General features: G+C 35.9%; 1 protein-coding gene across 20 annotated transcripts in view; it reads right to left on the reverse strand.

The window, feature by feature from the left end:
* The window catches only part of DCDC1 (doublecortin domain containing 1), a 466,050-nt gene that overhangs the window by 433,713 nt on the left and 5,361 nt on the right, over window positions 1–26,976 (reverse strand). For 18 of the 20 annotated variants that reach the window (XR_009504676.1, XM_059931310.1, XM_059931313.1 and 15 more), the window contains exon 2: window positions 2,664–2,821. The exons of 1 other annotated variant lie outside the window; for it this stretch is intronic. Coding sequence is in view for 18 of the 19 variants with exons in the window: in XM_059931310.1 (XP_059787293.1) it covers window positions 2,664–2,821 (158 nt within the window). In the remaining variant the exon portion in view is untranslated. Of the gene's footprint in view, window positions 1–2,663; window positions 2,822–26,976 lie in introns of those variants that run through there. One more of the 20 variants, XM_059931316.1, reaches the window with a different exon arrangement.

Here is a 26,976-nt window from a genome sequence, read left to right on the forward strand (position 1 = left end):
ATAAATATAGCAGAACTACCCCTAGATACCTGTTATCAATAAATAATTGATTCTGCTTCATGCCTCAAAGGCCGACACCCTGTTCCAGGTCACCTGAGAATACATCAGACTACAGCTGGGTAGGAAAAGTTTCTTATTATGTTGTTTCCTTGAAGTAGCCACAGGAATGAAGCTAGACTTTTCCAGTCATCTGGCCTCCTAGTGGTAAGTCGTAAAATGGGAGGATCAGACCTTCTTTGGCACAATATATTGAACTCACATTGTTGGTGATTAGTTATCTTTTGTGGGGGAAGGCTCCTGGCACAGCAGTTTTTACTCTATTACAAACAAATGTAACATGAAGTGACAGAGGCAAAACACTGTAAGAACGCAAGAACAAGAGAAAATAAGGATAATATAAATATAATAAAAAGTAAATTAAAACCACAGATAATAACATGAGAATGAAGCGACTCATCACTGCATGGTTGCAAAGAATGGATTTAATATATGTGGGCAGATTTTGTACATGTACAGCGTGTTAATTAGTGAAGAAAAGCACGATCTCTGTAATATAAATAAAGGAAAAACAAATTGACTATATTTTAATAATTATTTCTCATAAAAAGATCACAAAGACGGTGGAAGAAAGGTGGCAAGGAAAAAAAGGATGAGACAAGAGAAGATTTAACCTCAGTCGGGGGAAAATGTCTTTACTCATAGAGAAAATTGCCTCTCACTGATAATCATATTAATACCAATGGATCTTAGATTACCATTAGCCTTTATGAACTTGACCCCTTTCAGGTTGAAACTCATCATTTTCTTTTTCATGAAAGTAGAAGACCTCTGGGCATTATCTTTGACTTTCTATTCAATTGCCAAGAAGAGGGTTACTTCATTTTCTAGGTACATCATAATCAAAGTTGATGGTAACAGACAATAGTGACAGAAAAGAAGTTAGGATCCAGACAAAGAAATAGAAGAAGCACATTTAAACGAACTATAAAAACCAGGTGGTAGGAAAAGTGTCACATGAAAATAAAAGACTGACGTGTTAAAAAAAGCGCAAATAAAACCAGAGTTAGAGACTCAGAATCTAAGAAGGAATATGAGAAAAAAGCAGAAAGGAACTGAATAAATAAAATTACAGTTTCACAAAAGATATCACAAAAGATAGAATAAAAAGTGAATGTAGTACTATTTTGAAAAGTTAAAAATAAATTCTAAAAGCAATAAAAAATGTGCAAATACACATTATATTAGCATTGGCATTTGTATAAAGGACTCCTTAAAAATTCTATTTAGGGCTTCCCTGGTGGCGCAGTGGTTGGGAGTCCGCCTGCCAACGCAGGGGACACGAATTCGAGCCCTGGTCTGGGAAGATCCCACATGCTGCGGAACGGCTAGGCCCGTGAGTCACAACGACTGAGCCTGCGTGTCTGGAGCCTGTGCTCCGCAACGGGAGAGGCCGCGACAGTGAGAGGCCCGCGCACCGCGATGAAGAGTGGCCCCCGTTCACCGCAACTGGAGAAAGCCCTCGCACAGAAACGAAGACCCAACACAGCCAAAAAATAAATAAATAAATAAATAAATAAATAAATAAATAAATAAATTTATTTAAAAAAAAAATTCTATTTAGAAATTTTTTTCCATTGTCTCATTGGGAGGAACCAATGTTTTTTCCACTGTCAATTGGGAGGAACTATCATGATAAAACTATGTCTCTACAATATAACCATTGGGTAATGATTTTCTAAAAATTATCTAGCCATATAGCTAGCACACTGTGTCAATGATCTCATATGTTGCTAATCTGCACTCATAGCTCAGAGGAATAAGGCAAAACAAAGGTTAGCTGAAAGTCTAGATTTCACTTTCACCTAAAACTTAGTGACATATAAAAAAAACAATCAATCTGTTCTAAGACATAAATATGACCTAGCATTTCTATAAGGAGATTAACACAATCCCTAATTTAAGAATAGTTTCTTCAATGCTTTTATAGTCCACATTTTCTTTTTAACGTAAAAACCATGGCATCACGTTTAGCCAGCCAATAGTCAATACCTGACAGACACTTTTTTGCTCTTTCACTTTCTAATAGAGAAAAAACACAGGAAAAATACTTCTTGTCTCCTCTGCTTTATATTTCTGAGAAGTGCAGTAGAGTATAATAGTTGAGTTTTGGCTGTGGAGTTAGGTACATTCGGGTTCAAACTGTACCTTCTCTACCTAGCAGCTGTGTGATCTTAATGAACCTCTCGAGGTCTTTGTTTCCTCATATATAAAAGGGAGGTGTCTAAAATACTGTCTGCCTTGCATTCCTCCCAGAGTTGTTTTGAGAACTAAATAAATATAATGCAGGTTAAGCACTTAGCATGGTGAGTGGTATATAGCAAATAGCATCTGCCTTGCCATTCCTGTTATTATCACTATCCTACCTGTCCGCAAGTCAGACTCTAGGAATAATTTATGTTTATTGCATCGTCTATCTTTTTTCTTCCCATAAAATAGAAAAAAAAAAAAAATGGAAGGGCTGTAACCCAGGCAACAACCATCACATCTCCAAGTTATGTTTGACATAATCTCTACTAAATATTGAGCATTTACATAGACAACCTTCTTTAAGCACTTTTATCCCCTTCAGAATTCAGTTTAAGCTGCTGAAATAATAGTCTTACCTTGGTAAATCATTCGAGATATATTTGTAAATTCGGTGAACGGTATCCCCATTGAAGGTGTCTTCAGGGTTGCTTCGCTGTGAAACCTCCGTGGCTTTAGTCAAGGGTGACAAAGGAGACCGAGAAAGCGCTGCTCTGTGATCTTCTGTCATTGTCAGCTCAAAATGAGGAAGAATGTTACTTAATTTAAAATGTAAAATCCTCCTGGGTTATTAACTGAGGCTGGGTATTAATCACAATTTACTTCTCATCATATTCTAGAGCATGTAGCCACTGCTAAATGTGAAATCTCATTAGAAATGAACAGAGATGAGAGCCTAAAGGAAGACAAAAATATGAATCTGAGTCTTTGATAAGTATAATCCTATTTCAGAAAAAAATGATAATTTGTTGCAAAGTATTTTAATTTTTGCTATTTGCTAAAACATCGCTAATTATACAAACTTAACATGAGGAATAAGTTATTGAAAGGTGCAGCACAATGCTTTTTTTTGTTTTTTGTCCTTTCTCCTTCCTTTTTTGGAAGCTACCTTCCCCTTGATTCTGTTGGGAATTATGTGGCCATGCTTTCCTGGAAGTGAATGTATCCAAGGCTAGACAATCAAAGTACCTTCCCCAGACACAGGGATTGCTAAATCAGAGTTTAGATGGAGAAGACAAAGGAGTGCTCTGTTCTTTAGAATTGCTAGCTTTAAGAACAATGTAAACTTCTACCATTGAGAATGAAGCAAAAACAGGTGAAAGAAAAAGTGAGAGATGGAGAGAGATTAAAAAGTGAGAGATTCCTGGGGCTTCCCTGGTGGCTCAGTGGTTGAGAGTCTGCCTGCCGGTGCAGGCGACACGGGTTCGAGCCCTGGTCTGGGAGGATCCCACATGCCGCGGAGCAACTGAGCCCATGAGCCACAACTACTGAGCCTGCGCGTCTGGAGCCTGTGCTCCGCAACAGGAGAGGCCGCGACAGTGAGAGGCCCGCGCACCGCGATGAAGAGTGGCCCCCGGTCGCCACAACTGGAGAAAGCCCTCGCACAGATACGAAGACCCAACACAGCCAAAACTAACTAAATAAATAAATTAAAAAAAAAAAAAAAGTGAGAGATTCCTGATGACAACATTTGAATCCCTGAACCTCGCTATTAAAAACAACCACATCTCTTTTTGAGTTTCCTGGGTATGTGAGTCAGCAGATTCCTTTTTGTTTGTTTAAGCAAGTTTGAGTTGGGATTCTATTTGTAACCTAGAAATCTTGAATAATGCACACAAACAACCTAAAATTTCTTAAGACCAAAACAATATGTTCATAAGAAATGATATCAATGAACGTCATAGGGTCCTTTCCAGGGTGTAATCACCCCATTCACATGCTGATACAAATAGCTGCAAAGTCTCAGGTCTGAGTATCCCACTAAGGTAAGGAGGAGTCCCAAGGTAACATGACGTATCACAACTAAGGGAAGGATATTACTTGTAAGGTAATAAAAAATGCTACTTCACCTTTTTTCTGATATTCTGAAATAAACGCATTCATTCATCCACAGGTTATTTCTTGAGCACCTACAATGTACTTGGCATTGTTCTAGGCACTCAGAATTTTTTTAGTTAGCAAAGCAGAAAATATCGTGCCCTTGTGGAGCTTATGTTCTAGTGGAGGCAGATGATAAATAATAAACATAAGATATCAGTACATCGTAAGAGGTTAAATGATAAATGCTATGGAAAAAGACTGATTAGGAAGTATAGTTTGGGAATATGAAGGTGGAGGGAATTGCAATTTTAAATAGGTTGGTCAGCATAGGCTTCACTGAGGTGGTAATATCTGGGCAAAGACTTGAAAGGGTCAAGGAAATTAGCCATCCAATACCCAGGAAAGAGTAAGAAGGCCGTAAGGTGGGGTATACCTGGCAGATGTGAGGAACAGCACAAGCAGATGAATAGCTGAAAAAGAAGAAATGTAGTTGTGATGAGGTTAGAAAGACAATGGGGGTGAGGGGGTAGAGATAACAGAGGGCCTTTAGGACACTGTCAGCACTTTAACCGAATTAGAGAGTCCATGGAGTGTTCAGAAAGGGGAGTTATATGACTTTTAAAAAAAGATAATTTTGGCTTCTTTGTTAAGAATGTATCAAATGCAACAAAATTTCAATGTCCTAATTTGTCCATATATTAATATCTTCTAATACTTGTATAAATTCTCTGTGGTAGAGACAGCTGTCTGCCAACATCCAGTCTATCCATTCCTTCCTTCTTCTATGATACTAGAATCCCTGATTTTTAACTGAGGCATATGGCTGCCCAAAATAAAGACTATTTTCTAGTCTTCCTTACAACTTGGTAAAGCCATATAAAACAAGCCTGGCCAATCAAATATTAGTGGAAACAATCTATGCAAGATTTCTTTTCTCTCCTTTCTTTTCTCTCGTCTTTCTTTTCTCTCCTTTCTGCTACCTAGAATGAAAACATGAAGGCTGGCACTAGACAGGTCATCTTTATCTTTGATATGATGCTAGGAATGAAAACCATGCCCCAGGGAAGATAGAAGCAGTTTGAATCTCTGACAACGTGGAGTACCATACCAACTCTAGACTACCTACCTCCAGACTTTTACATTAGAAATAAATTTCTAGCTTGTGCAAAACAATGTTAATTTGGGTCTTCGTTGTTTGCAGTTAAACCTAATCCTGAAACTCCTGATATTCCTTGAACTAAGTTGCTTTCAAAAACCTAAAATAGGGGCTTCCCTGGTGGCGCAGTGGTTGAGGGTCTGCCTGCCAATGCAGGGGACACGGGTTCGAGCCCTGGTCTGGGAGGATCCCACATGCCGCGGAGCAACTAGGCCCGTGAGCCACAACTACTGAGCCTGCGCATCTGGAGCCTGTGCTCCGCAACGAGAGAGACCACGATAGTGAGAGGCCCGTGCACCGCAATGAAGAGTGGCCCCCACTTGCCGCAACTAGAGAAAGCCCTAGCACAGAAATGAAGACCCAACATAGCAATCAATCACTCAATCAATAAATAAATCTTTAAAAAAAAAAACAAAACAAAATCCTAAAATATATGACATTGGCTTAGACTTAAGAAATGGAAAGAACACTAGGATGGCTTGGAATCTAAATTTAATTGAGAGTCCAGTAATTTGGGTCTTTGGGTCCTTTTAGGCTCACCAAGCCTCCTCAATAGCATAAGACAATTCCTTAAGGTAAATCAATCAATCAATCTCTCTCTCTCTCTCTCTCTCTCTCTCTCTCTATATATATATATATATACACACACATACATATATACATGTACATATGTATATATGTATATATATAATGTATTATATTAATATATTATTAACGTATGTGTAATTATATATTAATTAATGTGTGTGCATTTATATATACACACACATACATCCTGTTGGTTTTGTTTCTATGGAGAACCCTGATACCCCTCTTTCAAAGACCAGGTCAGCCTGCAGGCTGAGCTAGAACTAGAGCCAGAAAGACCTTCCCGAAGCACAGACCAGTAGAGCCAGTCAGATGATGGAAGGCAATGGGATCAGTAGTGTTGATGTGGGTCAGTAAGGAGCTATGGCAACCACAGTAACACCAAAAGCACCAGCAGCACAAAGAGACAAACTGGCCAACAGTCTCCTCATTCGGGAGAGGGCACCTGAAGGACTACCTTCTTGAACTATGATTAACTCCTTAGATAATCTACAACACAGGAAGCTCAAAGAGTCTGATGCTAGACTTGCTGCTAGTTAAGCTTGTGGAAGAATAAAAGAGCTATAACTTATACTCACAAGTATTACAGAGGAATACATATCAATAGCACATAAGATCATGTCTTTCTCTGCCACTTTCTAGCTATGTGACCTTGAGTCTTATAACCTTTCTGAGCGTCAGTCCTCTCATTTGCAAAACCAGTTGTCCGCATGGTTATGAGGATTAAATAAACAAAACTGTGAATGTGAAAGCGTTTAGCATAGTGCTTGCCACATGGTAGACATCCATTAAATGTTAGGTGAATCTGAATCACTATCAAAGTAAGAAAAGGTATCTCTTTCTACATAGTTTAATAAGAGAAGGTACTTTTCTCTGCCCAGCACTCCTCTGGTCTTCCAACTGGAGACTAAAGGGCTGTTGCCCTTCACAGTCTCCCTCCCCCTTTAAGTCTCACAATAGGAGGGCTGAGGCTTCCACAACAACCATTGCCTGCTCAGTTCTCATAGATCAGGTTCTTCTTAATTGGGGAAGGCTTATAAGTGAAAAAATCCAACTGTGCATAGCAAGGAAGATCATATGATTAGAGAGTAAATCACCTTGCAGAACGAAATCCCTTGAGTATCCTGGTGTGTTTATTATATAATCCAATTATTAAAAAATAAAAAAATTTGCACTGAACTACTCAAAAATATCTCTTGAAATATAGTAACAGCTTTACTTTTTACTTAATGAATGATTACAATCCCAATCTTCACCAAAAGAGGTAATCATTTTACTGATGGTTATAGTTTTTTTTTTCACGTAAAACACCTTCTGGATGCTTTTAGGTGGAATGAATTATGTAAGTGTGAAATCATTACCATTATTAAGTGCAATATTTCTTCTGTAATGTTACTTTAAAAACAGTGTCATCCTCACTAAAAGTAGAATGTATTAACAGGTTAAGTAGAATATGCAGACTACAATAGGTTTTTGGATAACATTGTGGCACATTACTAATTAAATGAGAACTAATTGTTAATTAGAAATTAAAGAAATAAAAATGTGTTAATTTTAGTTTGACTAACATTAAATACTACGGTATTTTAGTAGAGTACAGAAAAAGCCACTGCCTTATGTTTCGTTAACACATATAGAGTTTATTCACTGACACACTGAAAAACCACTATTTTTCTTTGCTTCCCATCCGTTAACAATTTGACATGAATACGAGTTCTCCTCTAATACTCCTAGATCTGCTCTTCCCCTGGTTTTTTAAAAAAGCATTCAAGTTCACAGTGGTTATGAGCCTGGACACTAGAGCCAGAGTGTCTGGGTTTAAAACCCTGCTGCCCATTCACTGGCTGTGACACTTTGGACAAGTCACGTAACCTCTTTGTGCATCAGGTTCCATCATCTGTGAAATGGGGTTAAGAATGGTAGCCACTTCAGATAGTAAAAGCAAATTGTGGGAGACATTTATTTGCATATTTAAAGAATTATGCTGTCAGGAGTTTCAATATTCCTTAGTGCCTGTTTCTTTTGCAGTACAAATTTTCGAAGAAGAATATTGAATACTTTAATTCACTAGTACCTTGGTGCAAATGATTTTTATCAGTTCTATTTCTTTCTTCAACTGGAAAGGATTGCATGAAACCACTTGGGGAAAGAATGAATAAATAGAGGCATGTAGAAAGTGGGAAAAGAAGGTAGAAAGGAGAGAAGCAAGATCTGTCACGCAAGTTTCCTAGTTCATAATTTTACTGTTAACCATGTACAGAAAAATATTTTGTACAGAAAAAATATTTTGCTTGATTTTTCTATTATTTCTTTGAAAATTCTCAAGAAAAATGTCAAATAAATTGCTTGGGAAAACTTAAAAAGAAAAAAAAAAAGAATGGTAGCCACTTCATAAAGTTGATGTACTTGGAACACAGTAGATACAAAGTGTCAGCTGTTAAAGAGGAGAGGCTTGATGGTCTTCAAGTCAGGGCACTGAGTACCAATAACCAACAGTACATGCAGACTTTCCAAGGGGCATGCAAGTGTGGACAGTTTTAAGTAAATCAATATCCAGATCCTTGGCTTCCATATATATGCTTTCCTAAAAGGCATCTGCCCAAGAAGCTGCCTGTCCCAACTATAATTTGTCCTTGGAAAGTCTCCATTCTGTCATTTTACAAAAGAAAGGCATTCCTTTTATGCCCATTCCAGGGCCTCAAACCAAGAGACAACTCCACTATTCCTTTAATAAAGAAATTATAAGTGCTCCCCACTAACCTATATCATTAATATATATATTTCCAATAATTTTTACTTTTTGTATTTAAAGAATATCAAAAATGGCACTATATCCAAGCTGCTTTGAATAAATGTATACTAAAAATAATTATAATAAAAATTAAATCCTAGGGAAATTTTCCAATACTTACAACCTTATGGTCATAGGACATTTAAAAAATTTGTTGTTATTGTATCTTAGACTAGCCAATTAAAGACTTTCAAGCATAAAAGATAAGAAATGGAGTAGATAGATAAACAGCAAGGATTTACTGTATAGCACAGGGAACTATATTCAATACCTTGTAATAAACTATAATGGAAAAGAATTTTAAAAAGAATATAGACATATACATATATATGTATAACCAAAACACTTTGCTGTACACCTGAAATTAACACAAAATTGTAAATCACCTATACTTCAATAAAAAAAAAAAAAAAGAAATGGAGTGGAAATAAGTTTAAGGAGAAAAAAGGATGTAAAAATTTCAACTGTTGAAGAAGAGCTTGTTAATATTTTTAATGTTTTAAAATCTCTATAGCATTCAGGCCTCAGGCCAAAATATTCCATGAACATGTGACATCTTGTCATGCCTGAAAACAGGAAGTTATCAAAGACAAGTGGGGCATGTCAAAAGGACATAGGAACCAACTTGAAGGGGATTCCAGTGGCCAAAGATGGGGCACTCTGAACATAAAAAAAGTAAAGGATTGAAACATTAAACATATAAAAATCCATGAGTACCTAATACTAAAATAAAATTTTATAACTTCATTATTTCATAATTCACCTTTGTTACTTGCTAGGGCACCAACTTAACTGTTCTGAAAAATAATAAATGTACTTTTCCTGCTTTCCTAAATGGGCTATAATTCAGGATAATGAAATAAATGATGAGAGAAAATTCTTCTTCATAGAAGAATCATAGCTAATACATGTAGATGGAATAAAAGAATTAGCAAATCACCATAGGGCAAACCATACTGAAATAATGGATCCAGATAATGTTTGTCCAGGTAATGTTTGTCATTATTAGATGAAAGAGTGATGGGAAACTTATAACAGATGAATCTGACTGATATCACCTATACCACTGATATATATTAATATGTCACTAAAATAAGACAACCAGAAATTGTTTCTCCTTATATGACTCTACAGGAATTATAAACATAGGACCATCTATAAAGCATTCTCGCCACAAACACTGAATGTAATCAAATCTTTAGATCTAATTTCTAGTTTGTGAGAAATGCGGGAAAGGAGAGAAACATGTTACATGTTAAATGACATGGCACAAAATAAAGAGGAGGGAGAAATGTCACAAATGAAAAGAGACTGAAGAATCATATCAACCAGATGCAATGCATAAACCTTGTTTAGACCCTGATTTGAACAAACCAACTTTAATAAGACATACATTTTTGAGGCAACTGGTGATATTTGAACACAAATTGGGTATTATTGGTATCAAGGAAATTATTTTATTGGGTATGGATAAAAGGTATTGTTATGATAAATATTATCTGTTAGAGATACAAACCAAACTATTTTTAAATAAAATATTATTTGGATTTGCTTTAAAATACTCCAAGAAGAAAAGTGAAAGAGAATATAAATAAGAAAGGCAGAAGTTGACGGTTGTTTGTATTGGGTAAAAAGTATGTGGGAGTTTATTTTATTATTTTTCCTTTCGTGTTTGAAAATGTTCATAAGAAAATGTTTCTTAAAAATCATATGGAATTTACATTTTATTAGATATGTTTAAAAGACTGATGTAACGGTTTTATTTTAAAATGTCAGCATTCATAATATACCAGAAATTACATCTTTTCCAACTATTTAAGCTTATAATGAGAAATTTTAAATGTCAACTTAAAATTGTGCATGGGAATATATAAGCAAAACTATTTGAAGGTAACTATTCTAGCCAATAAGTACCTCCAACCTCAGCTTTGAAAAGGAGAGAATTTAAGTAGGACAGAGCTGACACACACACCCTCCTACTCTTCTTTCCAGATAAACTGGGATTTGCTCAGTTTTCCTGGGTTTACTTAGGAAGGGCCCATTCTAGAGGTGAGAGACAGGTTCTCATAATTCCTTCATTGTGGACAAGGTCCTTAAGATTATCATAGAATCACCATAATTTAACACTCCTTTCACAGTCTGTCATCAGTCCCTCAACCAGATAGGGATTTTAAGTATTCGCTTAAAATCTCAGACTGTGAGGGAGGATTACTGAAGTTCAAAGTGAAGAGTACTGCCAAGTGGAAAATTACCTTGAACACATTACCAAGCAAGCTAACCCAGAGGGCTCACAGACCAAATTAAAATGCTCCATTCACACAATTTACTAAAAAAATTAAAAACACACAGTGATAAGCAAGGGGAAAGAAAGCAATAAACTAAGTCAACATACTTAAGATAGGGGGAGAGTGGCAGGATCATGCTATCCAAATCCTGTTCTTTCTGCCCATATCAGCCTTCCCCATGATGGTGTGCTATAAGAACCAGAGTTGAGATGTAAGCCAGTGGCCCAGACAGAAGGTACCAGGGATTAATGGGAGAGACACAGAGGCAGTTGTGCCTGGCCAAAGCTGTAGCTTGCCAATTAACTTGGTGAAGAGCTACAGGTTTTAATTTGCATTTCTTGGGCACAGTTCTTTGGGCCAAAACGGGACCATACTGGATGCTATTAGTAGGTGGTCAGTTTAGGGACAACACAGCGATCAGCCCTGAAGTGGCAAGATTATGACTTGGTCTACCTTTCTACTGAATAAATAAAACTTGTCTATTCTATCATATATGCCATTTAGTCGCTTTATCTTGGTACGTTTTATAGGTTACTAACTTGCTTATTATGTATATTTAACACATCTTCTGAATTCTGCCTTTGTTTCTCAAACTACTTACGCATATCTTTTTTTTTTGGCTGCACAGCATGCAGGATCTTAGTTCCCAACCAGGGATCGAAACCTGTGCCCCCTGCAGTGGAAGCGCGGAATCTTAACCACAGGACCACCAGGGAGGGAAGTCCCGCATATCTATACTTAACACAGCCTATGAATTACACCTATACCTCATAAGCTATTAGCTTACTTACTACCTATGCTCAACATTTCTTATGTTTCATCATCCCATTTTTTTTTTTTTAATCTTGTACAGCTGAATTGAATATTCAAATCACATTATATTGTGCCTTCTAGTAGGCTAGAGATACAAAGAGCAGTGGAAGAAAGCCACAAGAAGACAAGAAAAGACAAGAAATGTGGGACTGCCATCATCTTAAAAGCCTTTAGGTGCGATTAGAGCAAGGTTGCAGGATACAAGGTTAATATACAAAAGTTCATTGCAAACAAGTAGAATTTGAAATTAGAAACATTTGCACAGAGCTCAAAAAAATGAAATACTGAGACATAAATCTAACAAAATACGTACAAGATCTATATGAGAAAAACTACAAAAGCCCAGAAATAGACCCACATAAATATAGTCAACTGAACTTTGACAGAGGAGGACAATGGCAGAAAGACAGTCTTTTCAACTAATGATACTGGAACAACTGCACATACACATGCAAAAAAAAAAAAAAATGAATCTAGACACAGACCTCATACCCTTCACACAAACTAGCTCAAAATGGATCACAAAACTAAATGTAAAACACAGAACTATAAAACTCTTAGAAGATAACATAGGAGAAAACCTAGATGACCTTGAGTATGGCAATAACTTTTTAGATGCAACACCAAAGGCATGATCCATGAAAGAAATGACCAAAAGGCCAGATTTCATTCAAATTAAAAACTTCTGCTCTGTGAAAGACAAAAGAGAATGATAAGACAAGCCACAGACTAGGAGAAAAGATTTGCAAAAGACATATCTGATAAAGGACTATTATCCAAAATTTATGAAGAACTCTTAAAACTCAACAATAAGAAAACAAACAACCTGATTTTAAAATGGGCCAAAGACTTTAACAGACACCTGACCAAAGAAGACATACAGATGGCAAATAAGCATGTGAAAAGATGCTCCACATCATATTTCAGCAGGCAAATGCAAATTAAAATGACATTGAGATACCACTACATACCTATTAGAATGGCCAAAATCCAGAACACTAACACCACCAAATGCTGGTGAGGATGTGGAGCAACAGGAGCGCTCATTCACAGGCACAGCCACACTGGAAGAGTGTTTGGTGGTTTCTTACAAAAGTAAACACACTCTTACCGTATGACTCAGAAATCGTGTTCCTTGATATTTATCTAAATAATCTGAAACCTTATGTCCAGACTAAAACTGGCACACAGATGTTTATAGCAGCTTTATTCATAACTGCCAAAAGTTGGAAGCAACCAAGATGTCCTTCAGTAGGTGAACAGGTAAACAAAGTATGGTCTAGACAGATAATGAAATATTATTCAACACTACAAAAATAAAATGAGCTATGATGCCATGAAAAGATATGGAGGGACCTTAAATGCTTATTACTAAGTGAAAGAAGCCAATCTGAAAAGTCTGTGTACTGTATGACTCCAACTATTGACATTCTGGAAAAGGCAAAACTGTGGAGAACTTAAAAAGATCAGTAATTGCCAGAGGTTGGGGGTGGAGCGGTAGAAATGAATACATGGAACATAATATTTCTATGGAAAATACTCTGTATAATACCATAATTAATGGATACATGTCATTATACGTTTGTCCAAAACATAGAATTGAACACCATGAATGAACCCTAACGTAAATTGTGGACTCTTGGTGATTATGATATGTCAATGTAGGTTTATCGATTGTAACAAATGTACCACTCTGCTGGGGGATATTAATAATGGGGGAGGCTATGTATGTGTGGGAGCAGGGCTTATATGGGAAATCTCTGTACCTTCCCCTCCATTTTGCTGTAATCTTAAACTGCTCTAAAAAAATTAAGTTCTGGGGCTTCCCTGGTGGCGCAGTGGTTGAGAGTCTGCCTGCCAATGCAGGCGACACGGGTTTGAGCCCTGGCCTGGGAAGATCCCACATGCCGCGGAGCAAATGGGCCCGTGAGCCACAATTACTGAGCCTGCGCGTCTGGAGCCTGTGCTCCGCAACAAGAGAGGCCGCGACAGTGAGAGGCCCGCGCACCGCGATGAAGAATGGCCCCCACTTGCCGCAACTGGAGAAAGCCCTCGCACAGAAACGAAGATCCAACACAGCCATAAATAAATAAATAAATAAAATCCTCTACCCATAAATTGTTTGTGGATTTAAAAAAAAAAAAAAAAAAAAAATTAAGTTCTAATTTTTAGAAAAGGCTTCAGAAGGTCATTGTTCTGCAGTTCCCAGCACAGAGAGCTAGTCCATATCTGATAGGAGAAGAGTCAGAGGTAACTTCTAAAGACCAGTCCCAAGCAATGCATATTTGGAAATCCTTAGGCAGACTTCTTGGCCATATCCCTCCAAGTCAGAATGTATCTGTCTATTGAGGACTACTGTAGCATTCCAAAAGTGACATATCATGTTTCCTGACATCAGATTTGGCCTCACTGATTTAATTGCCATTAACCTCCCTCCAATGCTGAAACAATGTCTCCACACCACAGGAGAAGCCATTATATCCCCCAGTTGCACCCTCAGGTATATAAGATATTATCAAGGTAGATAATGACCTTGGCTCAGGAGGTCATGTAAGTTGCTGCTACACTCATTATTAGGAGACACCTGGAAGGCTGCCCTTTCAGATATCTCATTTTGTAAAGGCCCATCTCCCAAAAAGCTTGTCTAGAAGGCTGACCCTTCAATTCAATGAAGGAAGACACTTGATTTCTTCCTGAAATCCACCTTTCTGGTGCCCTATAAACATGTAAATTACATATTAATCTCTTATATTACTAATTATTATTTTTAAAATTAATTTTGTGACAATAGAAATATAGCTTACTATAGAAGTCTATTCTTTCATAATGTAATAGTTGTATTCCAGTTGTATTTCATAATGCAATAGTTGTTATCAAAACTTGCTTCAGGGCTTCCCTGGTGGCGCAGTGGTTGAGAATCTGCCTGCTAATGCAGGGGACACGGGTTCGAGCCCTGGTCTGGGAAGATCCCACATGCCGCGGAGCAACTAGGCCCGTGAGCCACAACTACTGAGCCTGCGCGTGTGGGGCCTGTGCTCCGCAACAAGAGAGGCCACGATAGTGAGAGGCCCGCGCACCGTGATGAAGATTGGCTCCTGCTCACCGCAACTAGAGAAAGCCCTAGCACAGAAACGAAGACCCAACATAGCAATCAATCAATCAATAAATCTTTAAAATAAAAACAACAACAACAACCACAACAACAAAACTTGCTTCATAAAAATAATAGTTCAGTTGAAAAAAGGTAGTGAGGTTAAGGACTGGAGTTCGAAACTCTCAAATAGGTTTTTTTTTTCCCTGTTGGAATCTCAATGATAAATGTTTTTGCTTGTTTGTTTTGTTCTAATAGCTGTAATTGTACAACTCTATAAACTAAATATACTAAGATAAACCCAGCCATCTAGCTTTGCTTTCTTCTATGCTACCAGAACTATGGTTAGCCGAGCAGTTTTTGTATATTCTTATCATATTATTATCACCCATTGTTATGATAAATAAAACATAAAGAAGGCATCTTTGTGGCCCTCCAAATGTTTTTCCTAAAGCCACTTTGCTAATTCCTGATCCCATCATACATCCATTCAATCATCAAATATTTATTAAGCATCAACTATTTTCAGACTTAAAAAAAAGACAATGGATTCAACATTGAACAAGACTATTTATTGTTCCTTCACTAGCTGAATTTTCATTATAATGAATGTGCCCAATTTTAATTAACTTCTCTTAGTAAAAACAATTTGAATGATGGTAACTGCAGTTATTACAGAAATCCCCATATTAAGATTGGAAAGATAAGTATAAAAAATAAAATTTCTTACAATCTCCTACCCTTGGAGTTAGCCACCATTATAATTTTTGAATATTTGTTTTCTGACTTTGGTCAATGAATTTACAGAGATATATAGTCTTTTCTTTAAACAAATGTGTGATCATATTAAAATCCAATTTATATACAGCTGTGTTCACCTAATGAGAATATTCCTATGTTATTAAATATTTGTTGAGAACACGATTTTTAAAAAATATTTATTTATTTATTTTTGGCTGGGTTGGGTCTTCGTTGCTGCACGCGGGCTTCCTCTAGTTGCAATGAGTGGGGGCTACGCTTTGTTGCGGTGTGTGGGCTTCTCATTGCGGTGGCTTCTCTTTTGTGGAGCATGGGCTGTAGGCGAGCAATCTTCAGTAGTTGTGGCACACAGGCTCAGTAGTTGTGGCTCGTGGGCTCTAGTGCACAGGCTCAGTAGTTGTGGCACACGGGCTTAGCTGCAGCATGTGGGATCTTCCCGGACCAGGGCTCAAACCCTTGTCCCCTGCACTGGCAGGTGGATTCTTTTTTTTTTTTTTTTTTTAACATCTTTAATGGAATATAATTGCTTTACACTGTTGTGTTAGTTGCTGCTGTGTAACAAAGTGAATCAGCTATACGTATACATATATCCCCATATCCCCTCCCTCTTGCCTCTCCCTCCCACCCTCCCTAACCCACCCCCCTAGGTGGTCACAAAGCACCGAGCTGATCTCCCTGTGCTATGCGGCTGCTTCCCACTAGCTATCTATTTTATGTTTGGTAGTGTAGATATGTCAATGCCACTCTCTCACTTCATCTCAGCTTACCCTTCCCCTCCCCATGTCCACAAGTCCATTCTCTACACCTGCTTCTTTATTCCTGTCCTGCCCTTAGGTTCTTCAGAACCATTTTTGTTTTTAGATTCCATATATACGTGTTAGCATACAGTATGTGTTTTTCTCTTTCTGACTTACTTCACTCTGTATGACAGACTCTAGGTCCATCCACCTCACTACAAATAACTCAATTTCATTTCTTTTTATGGCTGAGTAATATTCCATTGCATATATGTGCCACATCTTCTTTATCCATCTGTCGATGGACACTTAGGTTGTTTCCATGTCCTGGCTATTGTAAATAGAGCTGCAATGAACATTGTGGTACATGACTCTTTTTGAATTATGGTTTTCTCAGGGTATATGCCCAGTAGTGGGATTGCTGGGTCATATGGTGGTTCTACTTTTAGTTTTTTAAGGAACCTCCATACTATTCTCCATAGTGGCTGTATCAATTTACATTCCCACCAACAGTGCAAGAGGGTTCCCTTTTCTCCACACCCTCTCCAGCATTTGTTGTTTGTAGATTTTTTGATGATGGCCATTCTGACCGGTGTGAAGTGGCACCTCATTGTAGTTTTTTTTTTTTTTTTTTTTTTTTTTTTTAAACATCTTTATTGAAGTATAATTGCCTTACAATGGTGTGTTAGCTTCTGCTTTATAACAAAGTGAATCAGTTATACATATACAATATGTTCCCATATCTCTTCCCTCTTGCATCTCCCTCCCTCCCACCCTCCCCATCCCACCCCTCTAGGTGGTCACAAAGCACCGAGCTGATCTCCCTGTGCTATGCGGCTGCTTCCCACTAGCTACCTATTTTACATTTGGTAGTGTATATATGTCCATGACACTCTCTCACCCTGTCACATCTCACCCCACCCCCTCCCCATATCCTCAAGTCCATTCTCTAGTAGGTCTGTGTCTTTATTCCCGTCTTGCCACGAGGTTCTTCATGGCTTTTTTTTCCCTTAGATTCCGTATATATGTGTTAGCATACTGTATTTGTTTTTCTCTTTCTGACTTACTTCACTCTGTATGACAGACTCTAACTCCATCCACCTCATTACAAATACCTCCATTTCATTTCTTTTTATGGCTGAGTAATATTCCATTGTATATATGTGCCACATCTTCTTTATCCATTCATCTGTCGATGGACATTTAGGTTGCTTCCATGTCCTGGCTATTGTAAATAGAGCTGCAATGAACATTTTGGTACAAGAGTCTTTTTGACCTATGGTTTTCTCAGGGTATATGCCCAGTAGTGGGATTGCTGGATCGTATGGTAGTTCTATTTGTAGTTTTTTAAAGAACCTCCATACTGTTCTCCATAGTGGCTGTATCAATTTACATTCCCACCAACAGTGCAAGAGAGTTCCCTTTCCTCCACACCCTCTCCAGCATTTATTGTTTCTAGATTTTTTGATGATGGCCATTCTGACCGGTGTGAGATGATATCTCATTGTAGTTTTGATTTGCATTTCTCTAATGATTAGTGATGTTGAGTGTCCTTTCATGTGTTTGATGGCAATCTGTATATCTTCTTTGGAGAAATGTCTATTTAGGTCTTCTGCGCATTTTTGGATTGGGATGTTTGTTTTTTTGATATTGACCTGCTTGTATATTTTGGAGATTAATCCTTTGTCAGTTGCTTCATTTGCAAATATTTTCTCCCATTCTGAGGGTTGTCTTTTCTTCTTATTTATGGTTTCCTTTGTGGCGGGCAGATTCTTAACCACTGCACCACCACGGAAGTCCCAAGAACATGATTTTTTTTTATTACTTGTTTAATAGCCTAGCTGGTTGATCCAAATGCTTCCTATCACAAATAAAGTTGTGGTTATTGTTCACACCTTTGACCGTACCACCGAATACTTGCTAGTGGGAAGCAGCCGCATAGCACAGGGAGATCAGCTCAGTGCTTTGTGACTGCCTAGAGGGGTGGGATAGGGAGGATGGGAGGGAGACACAAGAGGAAGGGGATATGTGGATATACGTATATGTATAGCTGATTCCCTTTGTTATACAGCAGCAACTAACACAACAATGTAAAGCAATTATACTCCAATAAAGATGTTTAAAAAAAAAAAGTTGTGGAAGTTATATTCCCAGATTAAAATGTATGAACAATTTTAAACCTGCTGATGTGTATTTCCAAGGTGACTTGCTTTTTAGACATGTACCAATTTCTAAAACTACAGAAATAGTATATGAAAGCCCATCTAACAGCACTCATTACTGGAATAAAATATTATTTCTTAGCCTTACCAATTTAAGAATAATTTTCTAACTGGTAGTGAAAATTTAATTTAAAAATTACCATTATTTAAAGTTTTCATCATATCGATACTCAAGGAGAAATATCAGGGGATAATCAGTAAGATTTTATGGACCTGGAGGGTGTTATGCTTAGTGAAATAAGTCAGACAGAGAAAGACTAATGCTGTATGTTATAATTTATATGTAGAATCTAAAAGACAAAACGAATGAATATAACAAAACAGAAAGAGACTCACAGATATAGGGAACAAACTAGTGGTTACCAATGGGGAGAGGGAAGGGGAATGGGGCAAGATAGGGACAGGGGATAAACTACTATGTATAAAATAAAAAGCTACAAGGGTATATTGTATAGCACAGGGAACATAACCAATATTTTCTAATAACTTTAAATGAAGTATAACCTATAGAAATTTTGAATCACTATGTTGTATACCTGAAACTAATATAATATTGTAAATCACCTATACCTCAAATAAATACATACATACATACATACCATTATTTAAATTTTTCATCATATCAGTACTCAAGGCAGAATATCAAGGGATAATCAGTAAGATTTTATGAACTACAAATTAGTTTAATTCTACTTAGAAAACCATTCAATTAAAAGAAGAAATTCCTGAAATATAGGATATATGTTAAACTTCTAGAGATTTTAAAGATAACTGAGTTCAAAATATCTAATTAGCTCAGTGCCCCCTTTCCCATATACTTATGAGAACATATCCAATTATCTTGAAAAAGGCAATTAAAATTACTATTAATAATCTTAATACTAGGACATGTTATAATTCATTTGATAATTACATTTCCCACAAAGATACTGTCAACATAAACTGTGAAACTGCAGATCCATCCTGTTTACAAGTATCAGAGACAATATGCTCACTATTCTGTTGTACTTAAATGTTGTATTGCAGTTTTTCTTAACAGGTAATATGTGACATGAAACATGTCTCATTTTATGCTTCATAATTTCCATTCTGATGTTTAACACTAAGAAATTATATTTATGTATCACACATGTCAGAAAGCAATTTAAATAATTAAAGTAAGAAAAATAATAGCAACCATGCCTTTCATTTCAAATACAAAATATAAATCTTTTATTCATAGATATTAAAGAACCATCTGTGATCAGAAATGCCAACTATTTATATTTTCTGATTTACATAGCTAGCATTAAGCATTTTATCTAAGTGTTCATGTTTTATATTTTCAGAAATTTGTTATGAATCAAAATATTAAGTCATAAAAATAAGAAAAAATCAAGAGACTACCTCTCAAGATTAAGATAAGTTTTGAAAATTCATTATTTATATTCTTTATTCTGATTTCATAACAAGGAAAAGAAAAAATGTAATTGCTTCGATTTTAAAAACATACTACAGGAAAAGGTACTATTTAAGCTTGGCTTAAGTTTACATTATTTATTGCTATTTTTCTTCAAAAATATGCAGTAGAATAAACATTTTTCTAAACACCAAAGTAAACCAATACATGGTTCTGGCATATTTATTTTTTTGAAAAGGTTCTCTGAATCTTAGACAACATAAATACTAGGCAGTGTGGTGGTTGCCATAGTAACAAGTAAATAGGAGCATAAAAATACATGCAATTTTTCAAATGTATACACCTTTTTCATAACTATGCATATTTTATAGGTAAAAAAATTCAACTCTTGCTTTAGCTCCCCATTTAGAGAGCGAAACATCTAATTCTTTAGAAATAAAAGGTTATCACGTAGCAATGGAGCAGGCTCAAAAAAGTTTTTAAAAGCTATATGGGAAATCTTAAGGTTTTTAAATCAGATTTCCAAAATGAAGGCAGGAAAAAAACTCTTTTCCTTCTATATTACTTTAATGGTCAGTTCTTTAGGTAAGGGTAAAATTGCATAAACTTCTTTACCTCCCAAGCATGAAATTCCCTTTTACTTTGCTTAAGTTTATTATTCACATGCATTAAATGGAGCACTTGACCATGGAAAACTGAAAGCCCTGTTGATCACAAAGAAGCCCCCAAAGTTAATGCTAACCCTTGAGCTAACTACTTGAATAAATGATCCAAAAATCTTTGTGCCAGTGTGCTAAATTGGAGTTTAAGGAGTTCTTTTCTTTCTCCTTTCCCTTTATTAAAATACAATCTCTGGTTTACAGGTACCCTAGAAGACACAGAAGCATACTGATACAGTGTTCTGAATTTTATACTTCAAGTTTAAGAGGGATTAGGATACATTTTCTAGAGCGGGGGAGAGAGAAGTGGTTCTATCAGCCATGATGTGAAGTTTGAAATCTACTGAAAGGTATTGTTAAACCAACCAAAACGGGAAAGCTGCTCAACTACGAGTGGGAAACAAATCCTTCAAATCTGATTACGTAAAATTTGTACTTCCAATTTGTTTCAATAACAACTATTATGTACCATTCTCCCGGAGAACTTAAAAATTTTAAAAGATCACCTTCTAGGCAGGGTGTCAAATATGAGGTGATAGTACAGTGTACTCTGGGGCTCACCTTGTGCTAACTCCTTGATAAAGAAACCATACACTATAATGGTTAAGGATTGACTGAACTAGCCCTGCAAGAGTAACTTCCTCATCACACATGTGCATGATCCAATTTACTTTTATTAAAGAGAAATCCGTTTGTTTCCTGGGGAGATAGTAAATTTAAACTTTAAGAAGTTCAAAGAATGAATTAAAATATTACTCAAATATTTATGACTATCAGATTAGAATAAGTCACATGGATGATGTGACTACTGCAAAGGGGAGAAAGAATATCATCTTTTTATTCCCCTTCCCTCTCAATACTTTTAACTATTTCCTTTTGCTTTCACCATCTTCAAGGGATGGGAAAATGTCCCTGGAGACTGGAAAAGGGAAATCATACCCATCTTTAAAACAAGGGGAAATGATTTTGGTAATTAGACAGCTTAGTTTAACCTGGAAACATTCAAAACAAATTAAACAATCAATTAGTAACACCTAGAAGGGCATAAAATATTGGAAAACAACCAACACAGTATCTGAAAAGCCAGATATGCCAGATGAACTTAGTATCTTTTTCTGATAGAATGACAGATCATATTATAAAGTAAGAAGCGAACAGTGTAATCTATTTAAGTATTGTAAGCTTTTTTATTCTATTTTCTAATCTAGTGTAGGGGAAAATGGTTTAGGAATAAAATAATTCAAAAACTGTCTTCAACGCTAAGCCAATGGATGTTGACATATCTCCTCTCTCTTGAGGGCCTGTTTCAAAACTGAGTCAATGTCTTTACTAATGACTAGTCAGGAATCTTGGACTCATTTATGTTTTAGCTCTATCATATCAGATCCCTGACATTTCTGAAATTAATAAGAAATTTTTTCCTTAGTTCTCTTTCCAACTTGTTGACCTTTCTTTTCCCTAGGGATCTTAAATGACTTGCTGCTTCAGTTAAGTGGTACTATACTGGTACAAGACATAAACCCATTTTAGGTAGGAATTTTGAGAGGGAAAGAGGGAATTCTTTGTGAATGACTTAAAAGGATCCTCTATGACTAGAGTAAATGATGAGTAACAGAGTGGTGTTTAAATATAAGTAAAAACACTTGAAACTTGAAAAGTGTAAAGAATAGCTGCTGTTTGGTTAGCAAATGGAGACAGTGTAAAGAAGTGTATGGAGTGGAGAAATGAGCCCAGTTTTCAAGGAGAGAGGTCTCTGTGTCATGTGACCAGCTGGCTAAGTACACAGCCGGGTTAGAAGCACAACTATGGAGGAAAGAGGTCCCAGCTGGGAAGGAAGTTAAACGTTTGGTCTGTATTAGACAAGAATCTAATCAGACAAGAGCCAACACTATCTTCAGCTGAGCTGCTTATTGGATGAGGGTAAGTGTTGTTCTCATTATGTAATTAACATCCCTATTTTCCCAACCTCTGTTACTATTTAAATACCTTAGAAAGAAAAAAATTTGGTCACTGAATTGTTTGTTTGATCTTAACTATCTTTCTAAGCCTAAATACTCTGGAAACAAGCAATTGGAGACGTTCCCAAGCTTAAGAGGACATTACTTGTACTGGGGAACCCAGAAGGAAATGAGGGCAAGTAACCAGCTATTTACAGTTTACAATTTAGGAGTGTTTGTTTCCTCAGCTGTTGATTTGCTAACAATACCATGGTTTGACAGCCCAGTTTACTATAAACTCAGGTATGGGTAGCTATTCTCTGTCACAGCAAAAATATGTAAAATATGTAAAATTTCTAAACCAATTCCTCTAAAGGAAGAAGTGAGGACTTTAGCCAAAAGTCAAGTAATTATGTTGGTTGGTGGTATGTTAGAAGTGGAAAAGGAGAATTGGGCTGTACAAAGGATCAACTTAAAGTCTGGACTAAGAGAAGATAAAGAATATCAGCAGAAAGGAGTTGAGGGCAATAGGAATTACCATTCTGATTCTGTAAAATGTGCTAGTTGGACCTGCTCTGTGGATGAAGGAGGTCCTTGTGGAACAAAATCTTGGGAGGGCATAAGACACAAAGAATAATATAACTGAAAAACCTAGCCAGTAAAAATATTATTAAATTGGGCTACCAAACACTAGGATCTCAAGTTTTTACTGATAATTTGCTTTTATCATTATGATATCTGACTTTTCCCTGAGTAAACATGTAATGAATTTCACATGGCTCTCCTCAACTTTCCAGAACAGAAAAAGTTCATTCATGAAGGCCTGGTAGTTTCACTTTTAATATATATAAAATGGGGATATATAAAATTGAATATAAAGTAAGGAGAATGATTTCTAAGAAGCATGCAAAAAGTCCATTTTTATTGATTTATAATCATATTATCATATGGACTATGACCTTCATAAATAAAGATGGATCCAGGATGGCATGGCTCTCTGAGGGATGGTATGCCACAGAGCAAACCGCAGCAAAAAGGTCCAAAAGACAAGACTGAAGCAAGACATGGCCTCATTACTCCAATGAAATTCATCTCAATTCAGTAAGTATTTACTGATTATCAACTAATACCTATAATCAGAGAGATATCAAAATATAAATTAATTTACTTTGGTAAAATTGATCCAAATACATTTCTAATCATCTCAAATGCTTTAAGCTTGCCAATTTTTCCTGTACCAAAGACTATTATCTAGTTTCTGGACCAACCTTTGATACTTTTTCAAGGCTGAGAACCATGTAACAACAGCACTTGAGTCCTAGTGACAGGCTTAGGCTCATCTACCTGAAGCAAGAAACTGGGGAAACAGGATATACAGTAGACTAAGACTAAAAGAACTGTTACAGAGAACCCAGAAAAATCTTTTACATCTGGTTACACTTTCTTATCTTACTTCCTCTTTTGCAGGATTACCTGACTTTAACCTAAGACTAACATAAGATCTATTTCTAAGTATATCTTTCTCCTCTGTAATGATACGTCTGAATATTGTACATATGTATATCAACAAAATTCACTATCTCATTTTCTAAATTAGATTCTTAAAATTCTGAACTTAAATACATGTACGTACATTGTACTATGAAATAATTTTTCCTTTTCTTGCACTGAAATAAGAAAAGTTAAGTTACCCCAAATATAGCTAGAAGTTAAAAAGAATTAATTTCATATTCATAGAGACTAACACTGCAGATCAGAATTTACACTACAAAGATTTTAAAAAGTCATATAGTCTTTCAAATTAATGTATCTGACTGTCTTTCTCTTATGCTCCCACTTCACCTGCAGCACATCAGACAAGGTAATAATTTATGATAATCATATGAAAATATACAATTAATATTCATCACCTCTCATTCCTCACCACTTTAGATGATCAGTAATGCAGAGTGAAAATGCTGTCAGATTTCTAATTGCTTTGTAATGGGCTTGAAACAGGGAAATCATTAAAGGCAAACAATCTGTCATTCGTCTGTTACTTTAACTATCACGCAAAAAAACTCATTAAAGAAATAGCTAATGAGCTACAAAAGACTATACTCATAGTGCTTCTACAGTAGATTAAAAAGTAATATTATGAGTTGCTTAAAATATTTTTAAAATATGATATTTTTGTGGAAATTCATCAGAAAACATCTATTCTTCAGTATATTTTTTAAGTCGTGTAGTTTCATTATTTTGGCATCTAATCCGTCATTGCAGAAATCCCTTTAGCATGTAAGAGTTGTTTTTCTTCACTCTCTAAATAATTAAACTGAATGGTTGCAAGAAGAAGCTGAAATGCTGAATATGTTTATTACTAGTAAACTGACACAAGTAATAAAAAATACTACCATAGTAACCCTGATGCTAAGGGAAGAATGTGTTCTAAAATTTGATTTCTACCCTCATATCTCTGTGGATCTGAACTGTTGAAGTTGCAATGCTTCACTCATCTTAAATATACCTATCATTACCCAAAAATTATATTCGACTATTGAAATTGAGCATAATAACATTAAACTCTGCATAATAACATTAACTATTTTGAAAGTTTTAAAGATATTACCAACACTAAAATGTCTCATAATATTATTTCAAATAATTTTGGAGGGGAAAACAAATCATTTCTTTAAATGAGTATACCAAATTTTACATGTCTTTTTATGGTCCCTTTCTATATGAGGTACTTAGTATTAAAAAAAATTCAATGATAATGACACTAATCTAGTTTTAAAAACGAACAAAAAACGCAGAAATGTTTTGTTGGTTACAGAGTTCAGTTGCACTTTATTTTAGAAAAAAATACGAGAGTAACAAAGATAACAGTGTTACTAATTATGTTTTTCACTTTGCTAATGAATTAAATCATGAATTTATTTCCTATAGCAAAACGTAAGAATCTTAACAAAGTCAAACTTTTTCTAAGTATGTAAACCTATTTGTATCTATTGGAATATAAACAAATTTAAAAACCTAAGTGCAATGGTATGTTTAGCCAGGTGCCTTGGTTGATACACAGGAGTGAATTCCAAGTTGACTTCAAAAGGTTCCTTAACACTCTAGAAACAGCTTCATTATACTCTTTAATTGACTTAAACAGGCTTCATATCAACTGTTTAACACATTTTAACCCACAAATTAACACCCCTTGATCATTCAAATTAACCTTTCTTCTGTGAGTCAATTACAGACAAAAATAAACTTAAAAAAGTTCAGGTTTAAAAAACTAAAATGTAGAAGAGGGGATGCTTTAAAAAATAGAGCATATAAATGCATATCACTGCATGGTTTGAAGAGATCATTACAAGGTTTCAGAGTGGTCATCAGACAATGAGAAAGGGGTAAAGAAGTGAATGGGGAAATAATAAGTTGGTATTTATTATGATTACTAAAGAGAAACAGAAGATGGATTATATTCAGTGTCTTTAAAGGTTCATGGAACGATTAAAACATCAGATGTGAAGAAGCTAGGAAGACAGACACAAAAAATTCAGATAAGATAAAGACTTTTAAGAAGTCCAAAACCAGCTTGAAAGAACACTGACACAAGTGAAGTTAAGCACACAAGAAAAACACAGCAACAGGTGTGGCGACAGGGAAAAGGATTTACCTCTTTGTCTCCCCTGCTTAGTGCACTGCCTTGCTTAAACTCAATGAATGTTCACTGATGATTACTGCTCAAAGACAAGAGAGAGAATAGATGAAGTGAAGACAATCAGAGAAAGGAAAAAATGCAAAAATGAAAAACCACTTCCGAAAGATGAGATAGGATTGTTCATTAGAGCTGATTCTCAATACTGTCTAAACCTTTATGGTAATTGGCCAAAAAAAAAAGAAAAAAGAAAAAAAAGGAAATTTCTCTAATTCTAGTCATTCATCTCTCCTCTCTGTCACAGCATTATTTAAAATTTAGCACTTCCATGTATCTTCCTGGATTAGCCTCATTTTGATACAAGGATTTCAATCATTCAAGTAATCTGCCTTATTCTATTCGCATAACTGCAAGTTATTAACTGCAGCAGTTAAATAACCTATATTTCCTCTGGCATAGCACTTGGCACAGTTATTTCAGTTGCTTGTCTGTCTACCCAGATAAACTTTAAGATTTTTGAGAGGGCTACAGCCAACTCTGTCTTGTGTTTCTTGTAACAGTGTGGGACACCTAGTAGACAATAAATATTTGTTGAGTGAATGAATAAGTGAATGAAGGCTATATATGTACTATGTCATTGTGGTTTTGTTTTTGTTTTTTTTTAAATCTCATCACTAGCCAATAGACTCTAAGTTGCTCTAGGGGCAATCATCTAATTTCAGTATATAACCATAATATTCTGTGGTACTTAAAAATAAATATAGCTTAGTTCACTGATAT

The sequence above is a fragment of the Balaenoptera ricei genome, chromosome 8, assembly GCF_028023285.1.
Source record: "Balaenoptera ricei isolate mBalRic1 chromosome 8, mBalRic1.hap2, whole genome shotgun sequence".
In the NCBI taxonomy this organism is placed as follows: domain Eukaryota; kingdom Metazoa; phylum Chordata; class Mammalia; order Artiodactyla; family Balaenopteridae; genus Balaenoptera; species Balaenoptera ricei.